Below are 25005 nucleotides of genomic sequence, written 5' to 3' on the forward strand. Positions count from 1 at the left end.
AACATACCCACATCGGTCGGACACACATTAAATTTCCTATATAATTCTTGCCTCATAGGTGCAGTCCGTACACATTCCATGAGAAAGTGATGTACATCATCTAATATACCACACACGTCGCAGTTCGCGTTAGCTCTTTTTTTCATTAAATATTTGAAGTTGTTTAATGGCATGTGTCCGGACCGCAGCCTATGGGCAATAACAATTAACTTCCTGTCTATTCTAGTATTAGCAAACCATGGAATGCGTGGTGGCTCACATTGCATAGTGCGAAACCAGATGCCCTTCTGTTTAGCAACTACATCAAACCACTCCTTCCAGTCTAGGAGAATACGCTCCCTATATTTATTTATTTATTTATTTATTTATTTATTTTCATCACAAGTAATTTACAGGTATGTAGGTATGTATACCCAAAACATTACAAGGCAGTTATTCACCAAAATTACATCACTTTTCATAACTGAGAAATAACAATATCATATTTTTAAATTTATACAAACTTATACAAAATATATCGCTTTCATTGCTGTGAGCTAGCATGTCATTGAGCAGCTTTATTCCTCGTATAAGGGGAGCATTCCCACCACTCTTGGTTCGCCCTCCCGACTGGACGGTGAACAAGTCGCGAAGGCGTCGCAGGCCCACGTCCCGAGGACCCGCCACGCTGTACATGATCTTAGGCGGGACGTTTAGACAGATCTGCTCTAGAGCGTCTGGGTTGTCCACGCCCCCGTGTAACAGTTGGTACATATGTATTAACATATAATATTTGCGTCGTGACTCCAGTGACATAAAGCCCGTCATGCCGTAAACAAATAAGGAGGGATAAATGTATGGATAGTATCCGTACATCTTTTTATAAATAAATCTACAAAATTTTTTTTTGGACTTTTTCGAGCATTAAAATATATTTATGTTCGTAGGGGTCCCATATAGTACAATTATACTCGAGGCTGCTTCGTACATATGCGATATAAAGAGAGATGGCACATTTTATATTATCAAAATTATGACTAGTACGGATTATAAATCCAAGCGTCTTTAGGGATTTGTTACACAAGTTTATTATATGCTCTTTAAAATCTAAGCGAGTTGTAAAGGTGACACCTAGATCTTTAATATTTGAAACACGCTGTAAATTTAAATTATTTAGTTTATAATTGAAGTTTTGTTGCACTAGGGAGCGCGAAAAGGTCATCATTTTGCACTTTTCAGTGTTAAAAAGCAAACTATTTTCTACACCCCACCGGGCAACAGAATTTATATCATTTTGAAGCATTTGGTGATCGGTAAAGTTATTAACTGTTAAGTATAACTTGAGGTCATCAGCAAACATCAGACATCTAGCGGTGCTGACTACATTTGGCAAATCGTTTACTAAAATTAAAAACTGGGTTGGCCCTAAATTCGAGCCTTGACTTATACCCGATCTCGTGTAATACATATTTGATTTATAATTTCCTAACTGTACGTACTGTTTCCTATCTTTTAGATAATTAGCGAAAAATTGTAAAAGCTTCGGATTGAAGCCAAACAGAGCAAATTTATGTAATAGTATGTCGTTGTCTATTTTATCAAAAGCTTTTTGATAATCAAAATAGGCGACGTCAACTTGTTTCTTTTCATCCATACGTGCGTTTACATAGCTTAAAAAATTTGTGAGATTAGTTGTGGTCGATCGCTTGGATCTAAACCCATGTTGACAATCACTTAAATGAGGTTCAATTTGTCGTTTAATTCTATTATTAAGTAGCATCTCAAATAATTTACCAAATGTCGACAACACGGCTATGGGTCTGTAGTTAGTTATATCACAGTTATCACTATTTTTTTGTATGGGAGTCACACGGGAAATTTTCCATACAGTGGGGTATAATGACTGCTGGATGGATAAATTATATATGTGTAACAAGGGACTCAGAAAAACCGATATACAATCCTTAACTACGAAGGGCGGGATACCGTCTGGTCCGGCGGCGGAATGCGACTTTAATTTTTTACTGACAAGTTTTAATTCAGAAGGTTTAAATTTATCAATTTGTACATATAAAGAATTATTAAAATTTGAATCAGAAATTTGTAAAGCATCTTCGGCGTTTAAGCGGGGAGAATTTTGCAAAAATACAGAACTAAAATATTCAGCGAACGAATTTACAGCATCTTGTCCAACTAAAGTTTTATTGTTATAATTATATGAACCCGTAGCGCATCTGCTTTTACGAAGTTCTTTGACAAATTTCCAAAAATTTGCAGGATTATTGCAAATCTCACTACCAATTCTATTTGTATAATCTTGGTACGCTTTGTTAATCAATTTCTTTACAAAGGCACGATAATATTTAAAAAGTTCAAAGTTAACTAAATTACCACTTGCTTTGTATGTTTTGTGGTGATAATATTTATTTTTAATATTATAAATTATCTCCGCCGTATACCAAGTAGGATAAATGTAACGACTAACTGGCTTGTTAACATTTTTTAAAGGTACGCAATAGCTTAAACTTTTGCAAATTTTAGAATAAAGAAAGTCAACGGCTTCATTTGTATCTGTTATAGCATAAATATCAGACCAATCTGTATTCTCAAAAATAGAATATAATAAACTAAAATCAGCTTTCCGAAAATTCCAGTCACAAAAATATTGATAAGATTTGTTTAAAGATTCCTGGGATGGAGGAGGTTCCTCATCCTTACTAACGAGGGCTGTACCTCGCCTACACTTTATTGTTATTTCGAGTGGTGGATGGTGTGCATCCATGGGTACGAGAGGTGGTATATCACCGCTCACAGATACGCATTGCAATGACATGCTGCTCAAAACAAGATCTAACATTCTATCCGATTTATTTAAAACACTATTATGTTGATTTAGTTTGCAAAAGGCAGTAAAACAATTAAATGTCTCGTTTGAGTGCCTGCTCATGGAATATAAATTAAAATCTCCTAAAATGAGTACATCTATCGGTGAAAATTTACTTAATGCATTTTCTATCACAAATAAGATATTCGAAAATTGGTTATCATTATAACTCGGAGGAATATACACTACAACACACAAATACCTAATATTTTTGTATGATAACAAAGCCAGGATTATTTCTTTATCATTTGAAAGACCATCTACATCGTATATACGTTTCACTAAATACTCACTGCGTACCGCTAATAAAACACCTCCATAACCTGTGTTATTTGCACGATCCTTCCTTATAACTGTATAATTATTGGGAAATAACTCCGAATCACACACAGAATCGTTTAAAAATGTTTCTGTTAATGCAAAGATGTGTGATGAAGAATTAAACACCGACTTTCTGAACTCCGTAGTTTTACTGCGTAAACCTCTGCAATTTTGATAGGTAATAGTCAGATAACAAAACTTATTGATCACTACTTTGTTTACGAAAGTTATTGCGCCACGGCTTTATACAAACATCCTCCGGCCAATTGTTGACATCCATAATCAGCTGAGATACTTTTGCAAGTACGCCAATCTTAAAAGACGAATAATTACCTCGCGATTTTAATACTTCAACTGTGCAGTTATCGATTTTACAAGTTTTCATTATATGTTCAGTAATTTTTTCGGAAGCGGTTCCCGCCTTTACGTAAAACAAATGATAGTATTTCCATCTTTCAGAAGCTTCGATCATCGAATTTCCCGGGGCTGCATTCCCGCGCATTACATTTTTTGGGCGTTTATGTTTAACTTGAATCCAGTTATTATTGTCCGTTGATTGTACGGCGTTTGCGTCGATGAGAGTGTTCGCGTTTTGCATAGGTGCGAGGGAGTTGGCACAGTCGTCCTCGCTCGCACTCATCGCGGAAGCGGCGTCGCTCGTTGACGCAGCGCCCTGCAGGACATCACGCTTCTTGCGCACGTCGTTGGCGACCAATGGTACACGAAGTCTAGCGGCTCGGATTGGCCTATTTTTTAATGACACCTCATTGTTTTCTTGCAACTTGGAGGTACTTGAATCAGTTGCTTGCTGCTTTGTTAACTTCGATATTGAATCCGCCTGAGATTTAATCAAAGTATTCTGCTCATTTATTATAGTTTCCAACGATTCCACCTTTTTCGTGAGCTCGACAATGGATTTGTGCAGCTCAGAAACCACTTTCTCCAGCTTAGACTGCGACATTTTGCGAAAATGGGATTAAAATTTACGGAGCGTAATGACTCGCGTTCAACAGAATTTGACAGTTTTTAACTAAGACTTCTGAATATTCGGGTGTAATATAAACTTCGGTACCATTTAAAATTGCATCCCTTGCCATATGATCCACCACCTCATTACCACGGATCCCAACATGAGATGGAACCCATTGCAACACAACAGACCTTCTTCCAGCGATCAGTGCCAATATTTTATTGATAACTGCATAAGCTATCGCTGCGCCTCTGTTTCCAGAAGCACATCGAGCTATATGTTGTAAGGCACTTCTACTATCAGATAAAATAACCACCTTTTCATATCCAGCACCAATAGCATAAGAGAGCGCTTCAGAGATCGCAAAGAGTTCCACAAACATTATTGAATGCTGAGACACATTGACAATCTTATATGACTGCCTCACATTGTGACTGGGATCATAGAAAGCAGCACCGCGACCATCTTGCGTCTGCGAACCGTCCGTGTACAGTTTAACCCAACCTTCATATTTATTGAACAAAGTTAATAATGTATTACATTTGAGTATTTGCTTGTTGTAACTGTTTTTGGATGCTATAATATTATCTATTGTGGTTTGTATGTTATCAACGTTGAAATTTGAAACCCACATACTTAAATTATAAATATTTAAAGAAGAGCAAGTATTTATTTTTTCTTTTACGGTCTCGTTGTAAACAGTAGCCAGCAGAGGTTTTTTCTTTCTCCGAAAATATAGTGTGTTAATTTGTTGTGATAAATTGTTTACAAAAGTTAACGTTATATTACCTGACATTGATTGGGCTTTAAGGCAAAACTTATAAGCTAAGTACTTTCTTCGTAAAAAAAGGGGCGGAATGCACAAGTCATATTCCATCACATGAATGGGGGTGGTTTTAATGTAGCCACCTACAACGCGAAGGGCAGCATTTTGAACACGGTCTAATTTTAATAAATGAGTTTTAGCAGCACAGTCATAAACGAAGCTAGAATAATCCAGTCTACTCCTTATCAACGATATATAAATCCTACGAAGGTGTATGGGATGTACTCCCCAGGACGAACTTGCTAGCACTTTCAAAATATTAAGAAATCTAAGAGTCTTAGCTTGAAGCTCATTTATATGGAGATTCCATAATAATGAGCTATCTAGCCATACCCCCAGATATTTTACACAGTTAACAAATGGTATTAAATTATTATTAATCACAATCGATACTTGTTCACGTCTTCTTGCTTTACTAAATAAACATAACTGTGTTTTTACCAATGAGATGTCTAAACCAATTTGAGCCAAAGCTAATGAAATTGAATTAATGCATTGAGACATTTTTAAAGCCCTAAAATTACAATCTTTATTTTGTATATAAAATACAAAATCGTCAGCATATTGTAAACTACGCATGTTGCTATCTAGGGATCTATATAGTTGAGAGGTGGCTATATTAAATAAAAGGGGGGATATCGGGTCGCCTTGTGCTAAGCCTTTTCCGGTCCACCGAATTTTAGCATCAGTGGAGTTATTAGTTGCGCCATAAATTTTTAAATGTCTTACTTTGAGGAACGTGTATAAATAGTTACACACTTTTGTTCCAACATGCAGTTCATCTAATATTATAGCAAGCTGGTCAACTAAGACGTTATTATATGCACTATCAATATCCAGAAAGCAAGCTAATGTCGGAGTATACTTAGAAAAACCGGTTTGAATTTCCGATACAAGGCGTACAATACAGTCTATACTAGATTGACCTCTACGAAATCCTGAAGTGGAAGGTTGCAAAATTTTGTTCCTCTCTACGAAGCATTCGAGGCGCTTAGCTAGCATAGCGTGAAATATCTTGCAAACACATGACATCAAGGAAATCGGTCTGAATTTAGGGGGGGCCTGATTATTGATATTTTGTTTAGGAATGGGAACTATTTTGATATCGCGCCATTGATCCGGTATCACTGCACTCTTAAGAACACAGTTATATATATTAAGGAGGTGGTACTTTCCCGCCACAGGCAGATTATAAACCATAGAATAAGATATATCGTCAGTGCCAGGCGAACTGTCTTTCTTTTTCAGGCACTTGGAAAGTTCTGCAAAGCTAAATTCACTTTCTAGCTCACAGTTATTAGATTTAAACGTTAAATGTGAGGGCAAAACAAAATCAGGTGCTAGTGAACATAGTAACTGCTCTTTTTGGTCATCGGAAGCTTGAAATGAAGTAGTTCGCATACCTTTCATCCAGCGCATCTTTCTCCACATATCCGAAGAGTTTGTGGTTTGATCGAGACTATCACAGAAACTCTGCCAATTTTTAGCTTTTACCTGTCTAGTTACTTTTTGAGCTTCAGAAATACACTCTGAAAGTCTATCAAAGTTATCAGGTGTAGGATTACGTCTGAAGGTCTTTAAAGCTAGACGTCGTTTGGCTATGGCGTGGGATATAGTTGCACACCAATAGTGTTTGGGTCTAAAATTTTTTGATTGATCTAATGTATCAATTTTAAAAAAGGGTATACTTTCATTGGCCGCATTATTAATGTTTTCTATAAATTTATCGTATACTGATTGAATGTTATCACTATCTAACACTATACAATTTTCAGAAAAACATTCGCTAAAAGTAGATCGAAATATATTCCAGTCCGCTTTCTTAAAATTGCGACGTTTAATTATACTACCACCATCATCACTAATTAAGAGGGTTTTAATTATTATGTGATCACTGCCTAAGGTCTCTTTTGAGACACTCCACTTGCAAAACACAGCTATATCAGTTGAAACGAATGTTACGTCGGGTGAGCTTTCCTGCAGACTACCATTACTTAATCTAATTCTAGTTGGCTCACCAGAATTTAATGCAACATAATTAAAATCGGAAGAAGCATCGAACAATTGAAGGCCTCTTGTATTGTTTCGATTCGACCAATTGGTATGATGGGCATTGAAGCCCCCAGCAATTATAGATTTTTCAACACTCAAAGAAAAAATATCATCCCAATCACATTGTGAGGTCCTTACAGACGGTGAACAATATACAGAGGCGATAAACTTTAACTGCTTACAATTTAGTATTTTAATACCAATAACCTCTATCCCAGGATTCCTGGTTATTATAGGAAAGGGCTGGATAAGTATAGAACGATGGACAATAATAGCAACTCCTCCATAGCCATCATTTCTGTCTCTTCTAAAAATATTATAATTGCGTATATTAATTACAGCGTCTGAATTAAACCAAGTTTCGCTTACTAAACATATGCTAATTTTCTCCCGGTTTAAAAGTAATTCGAGATCTTGTCTTTTTGGAAATAAGCTCTGGGAGTTCCATTGAGCAATGCATAGATGTCGGTCAATAGACCCCCCAGAACCTCGCCCAGCACTAATATATATATTATGACTATTACTGTCCATTATTATTAAACAAACTTATAAAATTTCTAAGCGTATCGCAGCTACTTACAGTTTTTAAAATAAATGTCTTAAATGCATCTAGTACTAATTTAACTATTTTAACAAACTTTTGTTCCAAATTTGTTGTGTCTGTAAAAAAAATACTTTGAATTTTATCCCATATAGACTCATTAAGCCTTTCCCTATCCAAATTTTTCTTTCTAGCTCGTTTCTCTCTATCTTCTTGTAGTTCTTTATTTTCAAGATAACTTTCTTCTCTTTGAGGCATTGTATCTACCTCTTGCGAATGAAGTAACTGATTTTCTCTGACTACGTTTTTCAGTCGTTTCTTTCTTGATTCCTTTTTCTTTAGTGTCTTACTTTTATTACTATTATTACGGACAATGTCTGCGTAGCTAACTTCTTCTGTATAACTGACGTAACTAACCTCAGATTCGCTGTCACTATCCATCATTTTATTTATTTCCTCTTCCACCATATCAGTATCAAAAGTCTTGAGCGGTTGTTCAGAATTATGCAAGGAATGCTCGTTTAGACTCTTTTTGTATTTTTCACTATCTTTTTCTTGTTCTAGATATTTATTTAAAGCTACTTTGTATGTGTAATTATTTTTGCACATAAGACTTCTTATCTCCTTTTCTTTGATGAAAGACGGACATTTTTTGAAGAATGATGGGTGATCTCCTCCACAATTTATACAGCGATAAGTTTGAGTGTCACAATCCTTGTGGTCACCAGTGCACATTGGACAAGTAAGTTTTTTCTTTGGACAAGACCGATTCAAGTGCCCGAACTTCCAGCAGTTTGAGCATTGCGATACTGGAAACGTATACGGTTCGACTTCAAATCGACATTCACATCCAAGTACATATTTAGGTAAAACTGCACTTTTAAAACAAAAGCGTACTGTCTCGCTATCAACCCATTGCTTCTCCTCGTTAAGCCTCTTTAGTCTTTTTATTGACACAATTTCATAGTCACTCTGGAAGGTTTTTTGCAAATCCTCTTCTTTCATCTCTAATTCGATATATTTAACAACTCCAAAAGTGAGACTTACTTCGGTAGTTATACGACAGCGATATCCTAGCTCTTTCATTCTTTTGGAATTTATCAATTTTTCAGCTATCTCCCTATTCTCGACGTTCATGATGATTTTATATGGGGTTTTATACTTTATGTTAAGAATTGTTGTTATATTTAACTCTTTAAGTAATTTTGCAAAACCGATTCTTTTTGGGAGTGGCTTTTCCGAAGATATACATACTTCAATACAAGTGTTAATGTCTTGTGTAATTAAATTTCGTTTTTCGCCAGAATCCTGACGCAAAAGCCTTTTACTTTTCCTGCTTTGTACCAATTTATATTCTACATCCTCCTCCGAAACCAAATTCTCCTGTTCGTCACTTTCATTTCTTGGTCGTTTCTCAGGTCTGGAAGTCTGTAAACTTGTTATATCCATTATTACCGCACTATCAAAACCCTCCGCACTTATGTCGCTACGCGTACTGTAGGTACGAGGCCGCTGGGCGACCCCGTCCATTGTTAACTCACGGAACGTTCGAAACCGAGAATAAATTAATTGAGATTTACACACCGGAACAAATACGTGCGCTCACACTCAAGTGTCGCGCGGCACTGTGAATTTGATGATATGTTAGTTATTTTTTAAATGTGTCTGGCTAGATGTAAGAACCATGAAAACTGTCTGGCTCTTAAGGTAATGTCTTTTTATAGGTCCCCAAGTAACATATATAAAATTTAGCTTTTAAACTATAATGAAAGTTAGGTACAATTTTATACACCCTTACTACCTGTTTCCTGCCAAAGTAACCACAACCCAGACTTGATAATCGCTGGTCGTTCTTATCTGTATCGGAGACATATACAGAGAAACTTTCAACTTTCCGAAAGAAAGGAAAGTCTGGCCGTCGTGGGCTCTTATATTATTAATGCCTCACCATGTCAGAAATTATTAAAACAATAAACATCAAAATTTAAAAAATGTTATTTTTTTATACTTAATCTTATACAAACTAACCTCCGTATATTCCAAAGCATTTATTTATTTATTTTATACTTTATTGCACATCGTACAAAAGGCGGGCCTAATGCCACACGGCATTCTCTCAAAGCATCTCAAAGTGAAAATCACGCAAGCTGACCAATCAGGTGTCAGAACTGGCAGAGTTTAGCGGTTCTTAAGACTTGAAAGCTGCTTAAATGATAAAATGCTTCCAAATATACGAAGATAAGACACTTCATACCTATATCGGAGTTTGACTCGTCAAACCCCGATTTAATAAAATTGTGTTTTGACGTTTGCCTGACCAAATTAGTCTCTCCCAGGTTTGACGAAAATTGTTTAGTCAAAGGCCGAAAATTTACGTTTGTTTGGGCTTTGACTAAGTCATTCAGTCTGACCTGAGGATTGACCAGTCCAACCTAGGAGCGCTGGAGCTTCGGAGTTTGCCTATAACACATACCTAGTAATTTTTATAATTTCAGGTTTGAAGCGTATTTGGTTTCTTAACGATCATTTCAGTATTTGTTTCTTTACTAGACTTAAAAGTAAAGCTTTAAATTCTCTGTGTAGATTCAGGTACATAAAGGTTCATTTGTTAGACCACGAATCCCCAACGTCCCATTATAAAAATCGATTGCGAAACCAACACATCTGCTTCATCTCATCATGCCCACTGTAGTTAGATGTAAAAGGGGGTTATCGGGTTTCTAATAAAGATGAATAAAGCCTCTCCGTTATAATTTCACACTTCCATTTCGTTTAGCAATGTCGACCACCACGGCAAATAGGTATGAAAATTACTCCTAATAAGAAGATATTATTTTTACTACAAAATAAAGATACACAGAAATTTTTATTTTTCTGAAGTTTTGATTCAGTGGAAAGTAGACTTTAGTTAGTATATCTTATATATAAAATTCTCGTGTCACAATGTTAGTCTGCATACTCCTCCGAAACGGGTGGACCGATTCTCATGAAATTTTCTGTGCATATCAGGTAAGTCTGAGAATCGGCCAACATCTATTTTTCATATGTACCACGGGCGAAGCCGGGGCGGACCGCTAGTATATATATATTTACGTAGCTAGTGCAGGTATAGCTAAGATAACCGAAACAATAATTGCAGACCACTGCTGCAATAGCGAGGACAATTTCTAACTGCACTGTCTTTATAATCATGACCTATTTGACTAGTCTAACATTAAATATTATGAATGATTCCATCATCTGGTAGTCATATTTAAGAATTGATGATCACAAGAACTGACTATAAATGTTTTACGGTTATTAGATTTGGCTCATTTCCCTTTACGATGGCTTCTATTTCATTTCATGCGTGTTCGGAAATGCCAAGCAAAACATGTGTTTCATTTTTAATATCGGGGAACTACGTGAGCGTATATTATGATGAAACTTTCTGGAAATTGATACAGTCATGATTAGTTTTGACATGAATTTTGCGAATGATTTATGTAATTTTACCTCGAAAGATATGACTAAGGTATATTATTTCATTCAAGTAGTAAGAGGAATCGTCAATTATTATGTATCTATATAAACCAATTTGCATTCGAAAGCGAATATTAGGCGAGATGCATTAAAATACCTATTTGAAAATTTAAGACTACTTAGTGCTATTCTTTAGTCAGTATAATATGACATCCTCGTTCTTTCTGTGGAAAAATTTATTTAAAATCAAGGATTACACCTAAAGTAGAGTAAGTTAGTACCTAAATATATTAATAATTAATAATACTTTTTCAGTTTGATACGTCATATAATATGTAATACAGATATAATTATTTAGGTTGTCGAAAGATCAATGAAACAAAATAGTTGCACTACAGAAGTACAGAACGCTGGCGCCGCTTTGCTAGTGGCTAGTACCGGCAATCGTTTCAAATACCAATATTGCTATATTTGCAAACATCAGTCATTGCTAAATTAAGAAAAGGGGTTAACGGGTTTCGAACATAATTATTTTTCAGTAAAGCATTTTCTTTTAGAGTTGTGTGAAATACATTTTATATCAAGAATAAATAGATACCTATGGATTATAAAACCATTTGTTTATTACTGCAATTAATTATATAAAATATGAATTTTACTATTCACTTATAATATCTACACAACAATAAATACTTAAATGTGGTGCCAAACTCCGATTATGAAGGAAGCCTTGTTAAACCACAAAATACGCACTTAATTTGTCATCAACCTTCAATATCTTCATAAACATTCGTAGATAATTTCAATTTTATATCCGTAATACATCATTTTTAACTACAGCTCTTTCATGCTATAAATAACAACTAAGTTATATTTACTACTATATACTCCTGTTCGTTCGTAAACTATTTCCTAGTTAAGTATTAGACATTATTCAGGTACTAGGTAATGAATGAAACTCTCGATGCACTAAATCAGCTAACTGCAGTGTTGACAGAAGCTTAGTGCCGTACTTAGGCCTGATTTAGGGCACTGCACTTTGCTCTAATTAGCAAGTCTGTACCATGCCGTTAGTTGCACCTAAGGTGTTAATATTGTTAGCCATTTTTGCTTCATTGTGCTCGTTTACTTAGTGAAAAGCTTATTTATGGCAATGAAGGAGGGTATTCTTTATTTTTTGGAGTAAACGTGTAATGTGTTTATCTACTACTGAAAAGGGTATAAATTGAGTAATTAGTAAATTCGGTTAAATCTATATACTTCACCTTACTTATTTAAGTTTCATACTTCTTAAAAAATGTAATACTTAATATTACTATGCGCCAGAATTCAATAATATTCGTCGTCTTGACTCTCGAGGTATTTAAAAATCGTTCATTAAGGTTACCCCGTGTACTATAATTAATTTAATTCAATATTAAATTTTAATCAGTAAATCTAGTACTAATTTCATTCAACCAACTTTATCCATTACCGCACTGAAAGATGTTTTTAACGGTTTTAATTAAATTACGGGCGCAGCTTCCGTCAGCATTTCCCAGTCTCAGTGAGGATTTTTAACAACGTTTCGTACGCTGATTAAACAATTTAACATAATTAGCGACGAGTCCGTAAATACAAAGCATGACGGCATTAATTGTCAAAATTAAATCTTTAGTTTACAGGCGAAATTTATTATTGTTCTTCTCTATAAAGCTCAATTGTGTATTGTCTCTCTGACTTGGCTTAATTCAGTTGAAACCATGTTGAAACCGATTTTGACGTCACCGTGATTGCTATTAGAGACTATTGAAGCGATTTACTCTCATGGCACCAGAGCAAAAACCGGGGCAAGCTCTCAAATTTTTGTATGTATAATTTGAAATGTAAACCTTTCAATAGGTTTAAAAAATATTCTCGTAGTGCTATCAATCCCTGATGATCATTGTAGTGAATACGCAATAAGAATTTCGTTCAACAATACAACTCCTAGACAACTTCCTAAGTAAAAATGATTTGTAGAAACGTATTATGTCATTTCACATTACACAAGGCTTAGATCATCGCAGAAGTCAGAACTACCACTTAAGATGCGACACGCAGTGGGGAAAGTACAAATTTATGGTCTATTGAATTGTTGCTTTATTACAAAATACAACACTTTCTGCGAATTGAAGGTTAAAAAAGGAATTGCAAATAAAGATGAATAAATGAATGGTAATAATCTTAAAACTTCCTCATCATACATCAAAAATAACCTTAAAAGTAGTAGGTAACCTAATTAGTATATTTTCTTGAATAATAAAACTGCACTACAGGCAAGGTAATCGGTATTTAACATAAAAAATAGTACAGAAACAAGAGAATAGTAGTAGGTATTACATTGACAAACACAACCTTTACCTTTGATATTCATGAAAATTAATTGGCCGGAATATACATATCTTTAAATTTCTAACAAACGAATTAAACTAGTCTCTTGGGAACTCAGGTGCAAGATTAGACAGATGAGATCATTTCTCGTACAATTACCAGATAAATCGCCACTTTATTGGATAATTTGTATGTACATGTCACCAATCAGCTCGTACATTGACCATTAGTGCTCAAGACGAATAACGCTTTTCCTCAGTTGAGTGCTAAACCGTTTATCAGGTTTAACATGTTAAAGTGAATTATGTTACCCGTGCGGTCATCCCTCCGTGAATCGTGACTTTTTAATGCCAATTTCATGATTCAAAGAACCTCTTTCATGAAAGGAACAGATAATGAATCGAATAATTATCTATGTTTATTTTGGACAATCATGACAAAAAAATTAAGCCCGCCTATTTTTTTCTTTCTTTGGTTTGTTATGCATCAATAAATCGTTTTTCTTCATGTGGAATAAATGATTATACCTGTTGGTTTTTTTATAGAATAATAGATATATATATATAAAAATATGACTGAGTCTTTTATTTCCATTTTCCACCCAAAATAAAGATCTTAAGAAGTATGTCTAGTTAGGTTGAGCTGATAAAAATGTATAATGTCATATTCCACGTAAAGCGAGTTTATATTAATAAGATAAATCTCTTGTTTCAGATTTTACTGGGACCTCTGCATGCTGCTCTTGTTAGTCGCCAACCTGATCATTCTGCCTGTTGCCATCTCCTTCTTCAACGACGACCTCAGCACTCGGTGGATAGCCTTCAATTGTTTATCGGATACTATATTCCTTATAGATATCGTTGTTAATTTTAGAACAGGTAAATATCGATGTAAATCAATTTATATATATTAAAGTCTATGTCACAAAGTAACATAAGTTTCAAACATCGCACAAAACATTTAAGTCTATAATATCTGTTAAACAACTGTGTTCAGTATCTTAAAATATTATTAGTATTAAAAAATAAAAAATAATGGTAACGGACCTACTTATAATGTCGCTACAATGCGTGATTAAGTTTAACTTTGATAAATTACGATAAGCAGTTTAATCGATAGAGTAATTAATTTTTAAAGATAAAATAGTCATGAACCTTGAGCATATAAAACCAAAATCTTCTAAAATTTCAAGAACATAGTAGCCAAGAATCATAATAATTAACATTGTTTCAAACTAGAATCGGTGAGCTGTTCACAATCCATTGAATGTACTCAATCATGTTACCTACTATTATTATGCATTTCGAATACAAAACACTTGAATAACACTATAGCCACTAGTGCTCTCTATAGTTCAAACACTACTTGTTTAACAAACAAGCTTTATAATAATAGATAATACGGTAGATGAACTGAAATAAAGATTTATTGTGCTTTATTATTTCTTCGGATTTATAACGCGGAATTGCGTTTAACTTATCGTGTGCTGGTATTAATAAATTCATGCACATGCATTTTGTGTCTGAGAGATAAATAGTTCATCTGTTTAACTTTATTTACTTTTTAATTTCAGGAATTATGCAGCAAGACAATGCAGAACAAGTGATATTAGATCCCAAGTTAATAGCAAAGCACTATTTAAGAACGTGGTTCTTCCTGGACCTCATCTCTAGTATACCACTAGATTATATATTCTTGATCTTCAATCAGGTAAACGTACGTTGCAATTTGGCCGTGTTCCTATTATTATAGAGTTAATCTATCTTTTATGTTGTTGATATTCTGTTTCAGCTTGGGTGTAATTTGTTTTATAGCAAACATTATTTGTTTTTATTTTGTTTATTCGTTTCTCATTGTCAATATACGCAACTGCCATGAGAACGTGCAACGCGTCGTGTTTTAGATCTCATACTTATAAGGTTTATTTGGAACCTCGAAAGGTTTGGTTGCACCGAATTAGACTTCTCTTCGAACATGTGAACTATATTTTACAATAAAACCTTGTCTATCTGCACGTTTATATCCAATTTCAACTCACTCAATGATCTTCTTCGCTTATAAGCCTAATCTGTAGGTTATATTACTGAATTATCTGTGACTATCTTATGCACATTTAAACTCTGTGCACATTCTATTAACTCTTCAAATGTCGCACCTTGTAGATATATAACTGCAAACTTACTTCGATGTACCTTTTCCTTTTATGTAAAACTATAATTACATAATTTTGTCAGCATGGTTATGCTTGTTTTTCATAGATTTTCTTTTTAATTTTATCTTTTTACCATAACACTTCAATTTTTCGCTAATTTTTTTCGTCTTTTTATTTATTTTAATATGCAACACGACCAAATTGTACTTTTTATTATTACTAACACTTAGAAATATAACGATATTAATGAAAATCGTTAGCATTTACATATTATATATTGAAGCTTAATAAATTATGTACAGCATTTTATCTTTATTCTTATCTTTTGACATGTACTAAGCTTTTATGATACTAATACAAAACCCAGTTTTCTAATGGAGACTTTTAAGAAGTTTATAGCAATTTTAATATGTACAGTATATGCTTGGCACTTTTCTTTGGCCTGATAACTACTTACTCATGTAACCTAAATGCATGATTTTACACTTCGTATATTTAGGGCCTTCTCCTGGTGCTGCTTTGGATCGATCCTAAGTTCATCGGAGCGCCACAGTGAATGCCAGATACTAATATATTTTTGGTTGTGTTCACAGGATTTTAGTGAAAGCTTTCAAATTCTTCACGCCGGTCGTGCTTTAAGGATACTTCGGTTAGCAAAACTTCTATCTTTGGTTCGACTACTTCGACTTTCAAGACTCGTCCGATACGTATCGCAATGGGAGGAAGTATATGTAAGCCATCATCTTTCTTCTAGCCGACACTTTTACTTATTTTTACTTCCCCACTAACACTGCTCTAACACATTACGCTCACATCGACTAACATGAGATGAACACCTACTAACTTAAATATAATATTGGATTAAATGATTCTGGAATTGATGCATACGAAATACGTAATTATTGGCATATGTGTTTGTATATAATACGATGAAAATGTTTTATAATTATTATTAATATTGGTCTAAAATGTTCTAGATTTTAGTGATCCCAATAAGGTCTTATTGGAAGTGTGTTGTAATCCTGTATTATACCATTCCCCCACCCCCACTGAATGTGAGCCCGTCCCGCTCTGCACTTCTCTACTGCCTTTCTGCAAGCTTATTTCTGCCTAAGCACGCTCTCACTCGTAAACTATCCGTTTCAAATTTCCGAAGCCCGCGTCGCGCCGCGATAAATCGTCCAGACCGCAGACCCAAACCGTCCCACACTCACAGAGTCAATTATTTGCAAAACAATTCATATTATGTTGCTGCTTCTTCGAAGCCTTAGCATTATGCTGATGCGATATTACAAATCAGCTACGCTTTGCATAACGATCGATACCATTTTAATTTTATTATAATCATCCAGATAATATCAAAGTGTTATACTAATATATTATATGTATTTAACGTAGTGTATAAAATAAAAAAAAATCTCGATGACGTAACATATAACAAAGTAAACAGCAGCAATATAAATCACAAAGACAAGAAGCTAGGTTAGATAGGCAAACGGTAAACGGGGACAGTTCGTAAGAATGCGGAGAGTCAGTGAGAAGTAAAGGACGGGGAGGGTGGTGGTGTTGACGTGACAGTGACGGTGTGTGCAGATGAGCCCCGGCCCGCAACCGAGCGACGAGCCAGGCGGCCCCGATGGCGGAGGCTCCCGTGACCTCACCTCGCAGGTGCCGCATGCGACTCGCGCGTTCCTAGCTAGTGTAGGGGCCTAGCCCTTCCCGCTCGTGTCGGTGTTAGTGCCTGCCCGCACGCGCCCCCGCCCCGCCCCGCACACCCCGCGACGACCTCCGACCGCGCTCTCCCGGGCGCCTCGCTCTCTTCCTACTATCTCGTGTTTCTCGCTTGTTTTCTAGATCTTGCAGAATCTACAAAAAAAGCGCACGGAACGGAGGGGACGTCTCAGCTCCGACGTTGCCAAAAAGAAGGGTGACACGAAAAGCAATCTGATATTTAAGGTAACAGGGTCGGCGCGAGCCGGCGCGCATGTGCTCGTTCGCCCGCTTAGCATGTTGGCGCCGCCGGCGTCCTTTACACCGCTGCGTTCGCTTCGCTTCCTCTCTTTCGTTGGCGTGTCCGTTCCCCGATCCGCCGGCGGCCGCGCGGGCGGAGGCGCGTCGGGCCGCGGGCAGGTCGCGAGCCCGCGCGGCGGCTCCGGGCCCGCGATCTGCCCGCTCCGCCCGCCTGTAGCATGCTCGCTCGACAATCGCCTCACGCGTTCATACTTTTCTCTCACTGTGTACGAATTCATCGGTAGATGATCATCGCGATGCTTGACCTCGAGCGTCCTTGTCGCGCGCAGTCCGCACGGCTTCCTTTAGAGGCGACGTTCCCTTAATATACGATGCTAATCCTCGATGTTTCCTCCGCAGTTTCTCAACATGGCGTCCGTTTTCATGCGGATATTCAACTTAATCTGCATGATGTTATTAATCGGTCATTGGTCTGGATGTCTTCAATTCCTTGTGCCTATGCTTCAAGGATTTCCGCCTAATTCGTGGGTGGCAATAAACGAATTACAAGTAAGTATCTTTATTATTTTCATCACAAAAAAATATTCTGTAAACTTCACGTAATATGTATCTACCTATACTCGCTCTTTCACATTAGTTCCTAAGAAAACTTATCAATTTACCCTGTTTTTAATAAATTTTTAATTGAACTTACTTTAAAAGAAGAAGTTTAATGATTTAAATGATGATGATGACGATTTGAGCTTAATCTTCAGATTGATCCTTTTCCTATTTCTACGTTTGTTTTCAATATAACTTACACTCTATTATTCACTTTCAGGAAGCTTATTGGCTGGAGCAGTATTCATGGGCGCTGTTCAAAGCGATGTCCCACATGCTGTGCATCGGGTACGGCCGCTTCCCGCCGCAGTCGCTCACGGACATGTGGCTCACGATGCTCTCCATGATCTCTGGTGCTACCTGCTATGCCCTCTTCCTGGGTCATGCAACTAATTTGATTCAGAGTCTTGACTCTTCGCGTAGACAATATCGAGAAAAGGTACGAACTACTCCCCACCAGGCTTTACTTATTAATGTCACTAAAGCTGTTATGAACACATTTAAATATTAAATCTAAATAAATACCTCAATAAAATCCCCTATAAAATACCATAAATAAAAGTCATCAATTCAATCAGTCATGTTACCATCCGTATAGTGTTTAAAAACTAATTAACTGTCATAATTGCCTGTTTCAGAGATTAGACGTGAGTACAGAATGAATGTTCGTTAGTGGGTTATTGTTGTTGCAAATCACAAGATTATGCGTTTTTTCACACACTTAGGAATCATTTTCACATTATATTAACCGGTGTTTTAATTGGGCGTAGTTTATAAAATGATTGTCGTTTGATAATCACTATAAGTAGTTTGTTTTATGCACAGTCGTTTATAACAGTTCAAGAATCTTAATTTATCTACGGAAATAATTATCCAGCTTCTTTCACTTATCTATACCTGTTTTACTTCTCATTTAAAAATACGTCCAATTTATAGTCGTTTCATAAAATATCTAATATGTATAGGACGTCAGTATTTCATCACAGTGTTCATGACAGTTTTCATTTCGAATCCATTCGTAACTAACATCAATGGTGTAGAGTAGAGCTATTATCATAATTATTATTATAAGCCAGAATAACTGCACCCTTATTTAAACGATACTTTAGTTTGTGTACCTACAGGAAAAGTGTTATAGTGAAACTTTTATTCTGGTTTAAATTTAAAATAACTTCACGATCGCACGATCAATCATGTCTATATCTTTACAATAGTGTGAGCGTGAAAGCAAAGATGTATAATAACAAAGGAAGTGTTTTGCAAGAGTCTTACCTTTATAGCTAATATAAACCCATTTTCTTCCAGGTGAAACAAGTTGAAGAATACATGGCGTATCGCAAGTTACCGCGTGAGATGCGCCAGAGAATAACAGAGTACTTCGAGCATCGGTACCAAGGGAAGTTCTTCGATGAGGAGCTAATCCTTGGAGAGTTGAGTGAAAAGCTACGCGAAGACGTCATCAACTACAACTGCCGGTCGCTGGTCGCATCCGTGCCTTTCTTCGCAAACGCTGACTCCAACTTTGTTTCTGATGTCGTCACTAAATTGCGTTATGAAGTCTTCCAGCCTGGTAAATATTTGAGCATTTTCTATAAAAATTAGATGAATAATATAGAGTCAAAATCTTATTTCTTATCGGTTCCATACAACTTTTACAGAATTACGATTTTAAATAAATACTATCATACACTATAACGTATTTTCGATACTAAACAGGGGACTTATTTCGGTATATTAATTGATTTCCATTGGAATGATTAAGTAGTTAATTTTCATTTGAGTAAGGTTATTTACGATTTATTTTAATAACGTCAAAATATTTTTTCTGCAGAAAAGTTTACTAACTTACAGATTTTTGTTAAAAAAAATAACTATAAAATTTTTCCTCTTCTTTTCAGGTGATATTATCATAAAAGAAGGAACCATCGGAAATAAGATGTATTTTATTCAAGAAGGCATAGTAGACATAGTGATGGCGAACGGCGAAGTAGCGACCAGTCTATCGGACGGGTCTTATTTCGGCGAGATCTGTCTACTGACGAATGCCCGACGAGTTGCCTCCGTCCGCGCCGAGACTTATTGCAACCTATTTTCCTTATCAGTGGACCACTTTAACGCTGTACTCGACCAATATCCACTAATGCGCCGCACGATGGAGAGCGTCGCGGCGGAGCGTCTCAACAAGATCGGCAAGAACCCCAACCTCGTCGCGCACCGGGAGGACGACACGACGTCGGAGGGGAACACCATCAACGCCGTGGTGAACGCGCTGGCCGCCGAGGCGGAGCACGTGAGCCTGTCGGACGACAGCGTGGCGCGGCTGTCGGAGCGCTCGCTGGGGCTGGCGCTGCAGCCGCTGCAGGCGGCGTCGTGCCGCATGGCGGGCGTGGCGCTGCCCGGGCTGGGCGTGGCGGCGGCGCTGCCGCGGCCCAAGTCCGAGCACGACTTCAGCTCGGCGCAGGCGCCGCCGCCGGCGCTGGCGGGCGGCGCCAGCTTCCACAAGTCGGACGCCGGCCTCGCCCCCTGACGCCGCACCCTCAGCTAGGCCGCGACGGCCGACCGATAGCAATACTAGGCTTAGTGCGAGCGCGCGGCGCCTCGCTAGGTGTAGCGTAGACGCGAGTATTAGCTGCGACTCTGCCGGGCGAACGCGCCCGCCGAATCTCATTTTGTGATCTTATACTTAATTCTCCTGTGTTATTTAGGTTAAATTTTATATCATCGACGCTGTGACGAATACGCGACGTATTCCGATTATATAGACACTGTTATATATTGAAACTATCGAGTCTTATAGTAATACCTTGCCACTAAAGAGAAAATTATGTAGACTAGACTGAAATGTAAAGATATCACTATTTTATGCTTTGTTGGCGTACGTGAACCTTCATTGTTGACGGTTGACGGACATTCGTTCGCGAGTGAACGTTCAGAGTTTATCGTTGCCGGTAGAGACGATAACGGAGATTATTATATATCTGAAGTTGTTGATAATTATTATTATATTATTACTTACTATGTAAACGTTGAAGCGTAGAGATGTGTAGAGTTGTGTGATGACTCGTTCGCCTCGCTTTATTTAGATAGTCGTGTAACATGTCCTATTTTTGCACACATAACCTACTATAATCTTGTGCCATATAAATTTATTTTTATATTTTTCGGTTAGGCATTTACACAGAATCGCAATCATATGTAACAAAAATATTTTTTAGATGTATTTAAGACTACTTTTATATTGTACGTGTCGTGTTTTCCCAACAATATTTTAACTTAAAACAATTTTATTTATTTAACATATTTTAAGAACATACAATAAAAAATGGTTGGTTCAAAACAAACACACGTACAACTAGGTTTACTAGAAATTTATTTATTCTATTTAGGTAATTAAATAGTATTTTTGTTAGTATTGTTAATAATATCATCTTTCCACATATCGTAAGCCCAATGAATCCTAACCATATAAATGTAAAAGTAGAATAATGATTTAATTTTATAGATTATTATTATATGCGGGCGAGCGAGTGTTGACGCAGCACGCAGTGCACAAGTGACGCACAACTTTAAAAGTCTCACGATTCAGTAGCACCGTCGCTTCCTTGTTTTAACATCTCATAGTCATATTATCTGCCTCATGGCATACAATTTCTCTCGGTTTCCTAAGTAGATTCGAATCAGTAGCGCTTGAATCGTTTGTTTATGTAAATATTGTAAGTACGAGGATTCGCCTTTTAGTGTATTGTTTTATAGAAGTGATAAACGGACACGTGTGAGCGGTCCAGTCAATTAAACCGAAGCGCGCGGTACAGCGCAACAATTGATGCACACTACACTTGGTACCTTATTTTAATTGTAGGAAAATTAATTTATTATCGATAGTGATCATTTCGTAGGATTAAGTAGGCCCGAGCGGTAATAAATTCGGACGAATTACGTTGTGATAGTGCAGCTAGGCTGCTGTCTTGCCGCCGGCTCGGCGATACTCGACATCATAGCGTAAGACATAATAGCTCAACTGTGCATGGACGATGCTTATACTTCTTTCTATTTGACATATTTAATTCTGCCTTTTTAGCTGATATTTTCATTGGCAGTGAGCCCTTAGACATTTCGCAAGTGCTTCTTGGAATCGTATTGACTAGCAACATTAGATGACCGCAACGAACCCCCTTGGTTAGAGTAGAGTAGTCGTTGAGCCGACCGCCGCCGGCGCCGCATCTTTGGCACGTTTCATCGTTGACTAATTATTCTTATAGTATCATAACAATTTGTAAAATAATTTTGCAAACGTTGACTTTTTAGCCAAAATATAGATAATGAATGACGAACCAATACGCAGTAGCTTACTAGTAGATGAATGCAGCCTAGTTTTCAGTTTTGGCGACTAACACCAATAGGTACTTTGTACTCTTAAGATATTTATACAATTGAGATCTTAGCAGAGTGACGTTCAGTCAATTTATCTACAGAGTAATATTATATTACGTTTGATCCCCGAAAGCATTTATTTACTGTTGTTTTATCTGACATTGATGCTTTTTGTAAAGTATATAAATTTTATAGAAGAGATCTATTTTTATTGTGAAGTTGAGCTGCTGGTTATAACAGAGAAAACTATACGAAACAAGATTTTTTTTATCTGGACTGTTAATTAGTGTATAATTATTATAATTATATTATACTGATTTCTGGTATCTATTTTCACCAAAAGTGCTCATCGCTGTCAAGAAAATTAGAGAAAATGCATTAAAAGAATGATGAAAATCACTACGTTGTTTTACTATTTCCTATACCTAGGTACCTGTAAAATACACATCTCCTGTTATACTGAAACCTGTGAACTCGCACAAGAAATTCATCAATATCGGTCCAACCTTTCCTTATACAAGAGATTAGTGACTGAACTTCAGTAATATGTGTCAGCACAGAAGAAAATTAAATTATTTATAAAATAGTTATCATAGGTAGGTGTACAACCTATGATAACTATTTTTACACACTTTCAAATCAATCTTTATAACACACAAGTTGTTAACCGTGGCTACGTCTGCGTGGTCAAAGAAAATTAACGGAAATAGAGCCATCTATCTGATACATACAACTTTGAGCAATTAATATACGCATCATAATATAAGATCATCTTATGCTTAGATCCTATAATTAATTTATAAAATTATTTTTAATATTAAGTGACTTACTGTGCTAATACACTAGAGGCATATGTGTGGACCAAAAATGTCTATATAAAATACAGGGTGATTTGTTGGCGAGATACATAGTAAATTGTCGTCGGTTAATTGTAAAGTGTATATTTTCTTTCACTGACCAATTTTTGAAATGCAAGTAGATGATCATCATCTGTTAAACTCACAGGTTATTCTCTATCAGACGTGTTTACTGTTTACTATGGTAACTTCTAACGCATTGAGTGGGTACCTACGAAATTAAACCAGGCAATTAAGGAACCTTATTGTTTCCCGCATTAGCATAAAAAAGCTTAGATCATTAAGTAATGGATAACACTCGCAGGCGTTTCCCCTTTTGCCGAGGTATAAGATTATTCGAATCGAAAAATCTTATGCTTTCATAAAAACTACTTGCGTAATCGATTACAAACACTCTGCGTATTCGTAAAACATCGAAAGGACGTCTGCGAGTGCTCCGCTAAAAATGCCGTTTTGCACTGTCAAGTCTTGCAGAAGCAATTCAAACATGTCGAATATTAAAAAAGATGGAATAACCTTTAATTTGTGTATATTTTTTTATTTTTTAACGTACATTTCTAATTAAATGCAATTTCTAATAATCGTCGATGTATCGTTTAACGATATGATCAAGACAAATAATCGAGTCATGTTTCGAGAGAGAAAGAGACGAGACTATCATGGAAAGAAAATATACAAATTTAATCTTTATCTACTAAGAGATAAAGTTGAATTTAAAACGCGATAATGAACCGCATTCCTTACGAAACTATCTTTTAACCTTTTGAACGCCAATGACATCTATAGATGTCATGCGCAATCGTGCCCTGTGCGCCAACGACACCTATACATGCCAAGAAACAGATCATAGATAAATACAAAATAAACATATTTAACCTTTACTTTTACGTGTTTTATTTATACAGTTTATGAACTGAATCCCCAGTTATTACATAATTGTACACAGTAAACAAAATTGCCAAGTAGTTATTCAAATATTTGATTACAAAAAATAACTTAATTAATGGCTAAAAAAGCATGTTCTCTCGCGCCAATGACATGTATACGTGCCTACTAGTGATGTAGTGTAATATTCAAGTAACTTCATTAAAATTTCAGCGAAATTACTCTAATTCGCTTAATTTTTGTAATAACTACAAAAAAAATATATAAGCTTAGTCACTGAGAAAAAAGGTAAATACTACATTCTTTGGTATAATACCATATTGTCTATATTGTGGATATTGTTGATTTGAATATTTTCCTTTTCGCCAATCATGCGCATCCCTAGCACAGTATCGATATGCAATCCCTTCTGCGCCATTGACATGAATAGATGTCGGACTGGTGACGTCGTAAGCGCGTGCCGTGTTGTTAAGTGCGGAAAGTTGTAAAAATATTTTATCGAGTAGCGGGCGAGTGAGCGAGCAGTTTTCAAAATTTATTACCTAATAAGTCTAATCAGTGCCTTTATTAGAATATTCTTATGATACAAATTGTCGCTATGTCATATCAAAATATGGTAATTGACCTAAATAGGTACCTACATATAATTAGTATTTGTAATAACTCAAGTATTAAACTAAATGATTGGAAAATAAATATGTAGTTTTAATGCAATTCCCTTTATTTAAAGGTAATAGTTGTTTTGATATTTACAAATAAACACTCCACAATAATACCTATAG

At 36.2% G+C, this 25005-nt stretch overlaps 2 protein-coding genes across 10 annotated transcripts in view; one reads left to right on the plus strand and one right to left on the minus strand.

The window, feature by feature from the left end:
- The window catches only part of Ih (hyperpolarization activated cyclic nucleotide gated potassium channel Ih), a 201308-nt gene extending 178428 nt beyond the window's left edge, over window positions 1–22880 (plus strand). For 6 of the 9 annotated variants that reach the window (XM_090110932.1, XM_090110931.1, XM_090110938.1 and 3 more), the window contains 8 exons: window positions 14102–14265; window positions 14961–15103; window positions 16133–16270; window positions 17394–17495; window positions 17910–18059; window positions 18331–18549; window positions 19416–19680; window positions 20009–22880. In XM_090110932.1, the coding sequence (XP_089967058.1) occupies window positions 14102–14265; window positions 14961–15103; window positions 16133–16270; window positions 17394–17495; window positions 17910–18059; window positions 18331–18549; window positions 19416–19680; window positions 20009–20637 (1810 nt within the window). In that variant the 3' untranslated portion in view covers window positions 20638–22880. The remainder of the gene's footprint in view (window positions 1–14101; window positions 14266–14960; window positions 15104–16132; window positions 16271–17393; window positions 17496–17909; window positions 18060–18330; window positions 18550–19415; window positions 19681–20008) is intronic. The other 3 variants (XM_090110933.1, XM_090110935.1, XM_090110936.1) reach the window with 3 other exon arrangements.
- Window positions 3126–4190, minus strand: LOC149901723 (uncharacterized). Its single transcript, XM_090111242.1, has 2 exons — window positions 3518–4190; window positions 3126–3347 (listed from the first exon to the last, which is right to left on the minus strand). Exons 1-2 carry the CDS (start codon window positions 4143–4145, stop codon window positions 3277–3279), a joined length of 699 nt encoding a protein of 232 aa, XP_089967368.1. The 5' UTR covers window positions 4146–4190; the 3' UTR covers window positions 3126–3276.
- Window positions 22881–25005: the final 2125 nt, after the last annotated feature.

The sequence above is a fragment of the Colias eurytheme genome, chromosome 16, assembly GCF_061535395.1.
Source record: "Colias eurytheme isolate Ceu_HAF_F1 chromosome 16, ilColEury1 Martin Lab GWU primary, whole genome shotgun sequence".
Taxonomy (NCBI): domain Eukaryota; kingdom Metazoa; phylum Arthropoda; class Insecta; order Lepidoptera; family Pieridae; genus Colias; species Colias eurytheme.

What these genes read in the sequence shown, in the direction of transcription:
- LOC149901723 (XM_090111242.1), bottom strand. Translation starts at nt 4,145, where the DNA reads ATGTCGCAGTCTAAGCTGGAGAAAGTGGTTTCTGAGCTGCACAAATCC. An exon ending in TGAAGTATTAAAATCGCGAG is followed by an intron (nt 3,348 to 3,517) that starts GTAATTATTCGT and finishes TCAAAATTGCAG; the next exon opens with AGGTTTACGCAGTAAAACTA.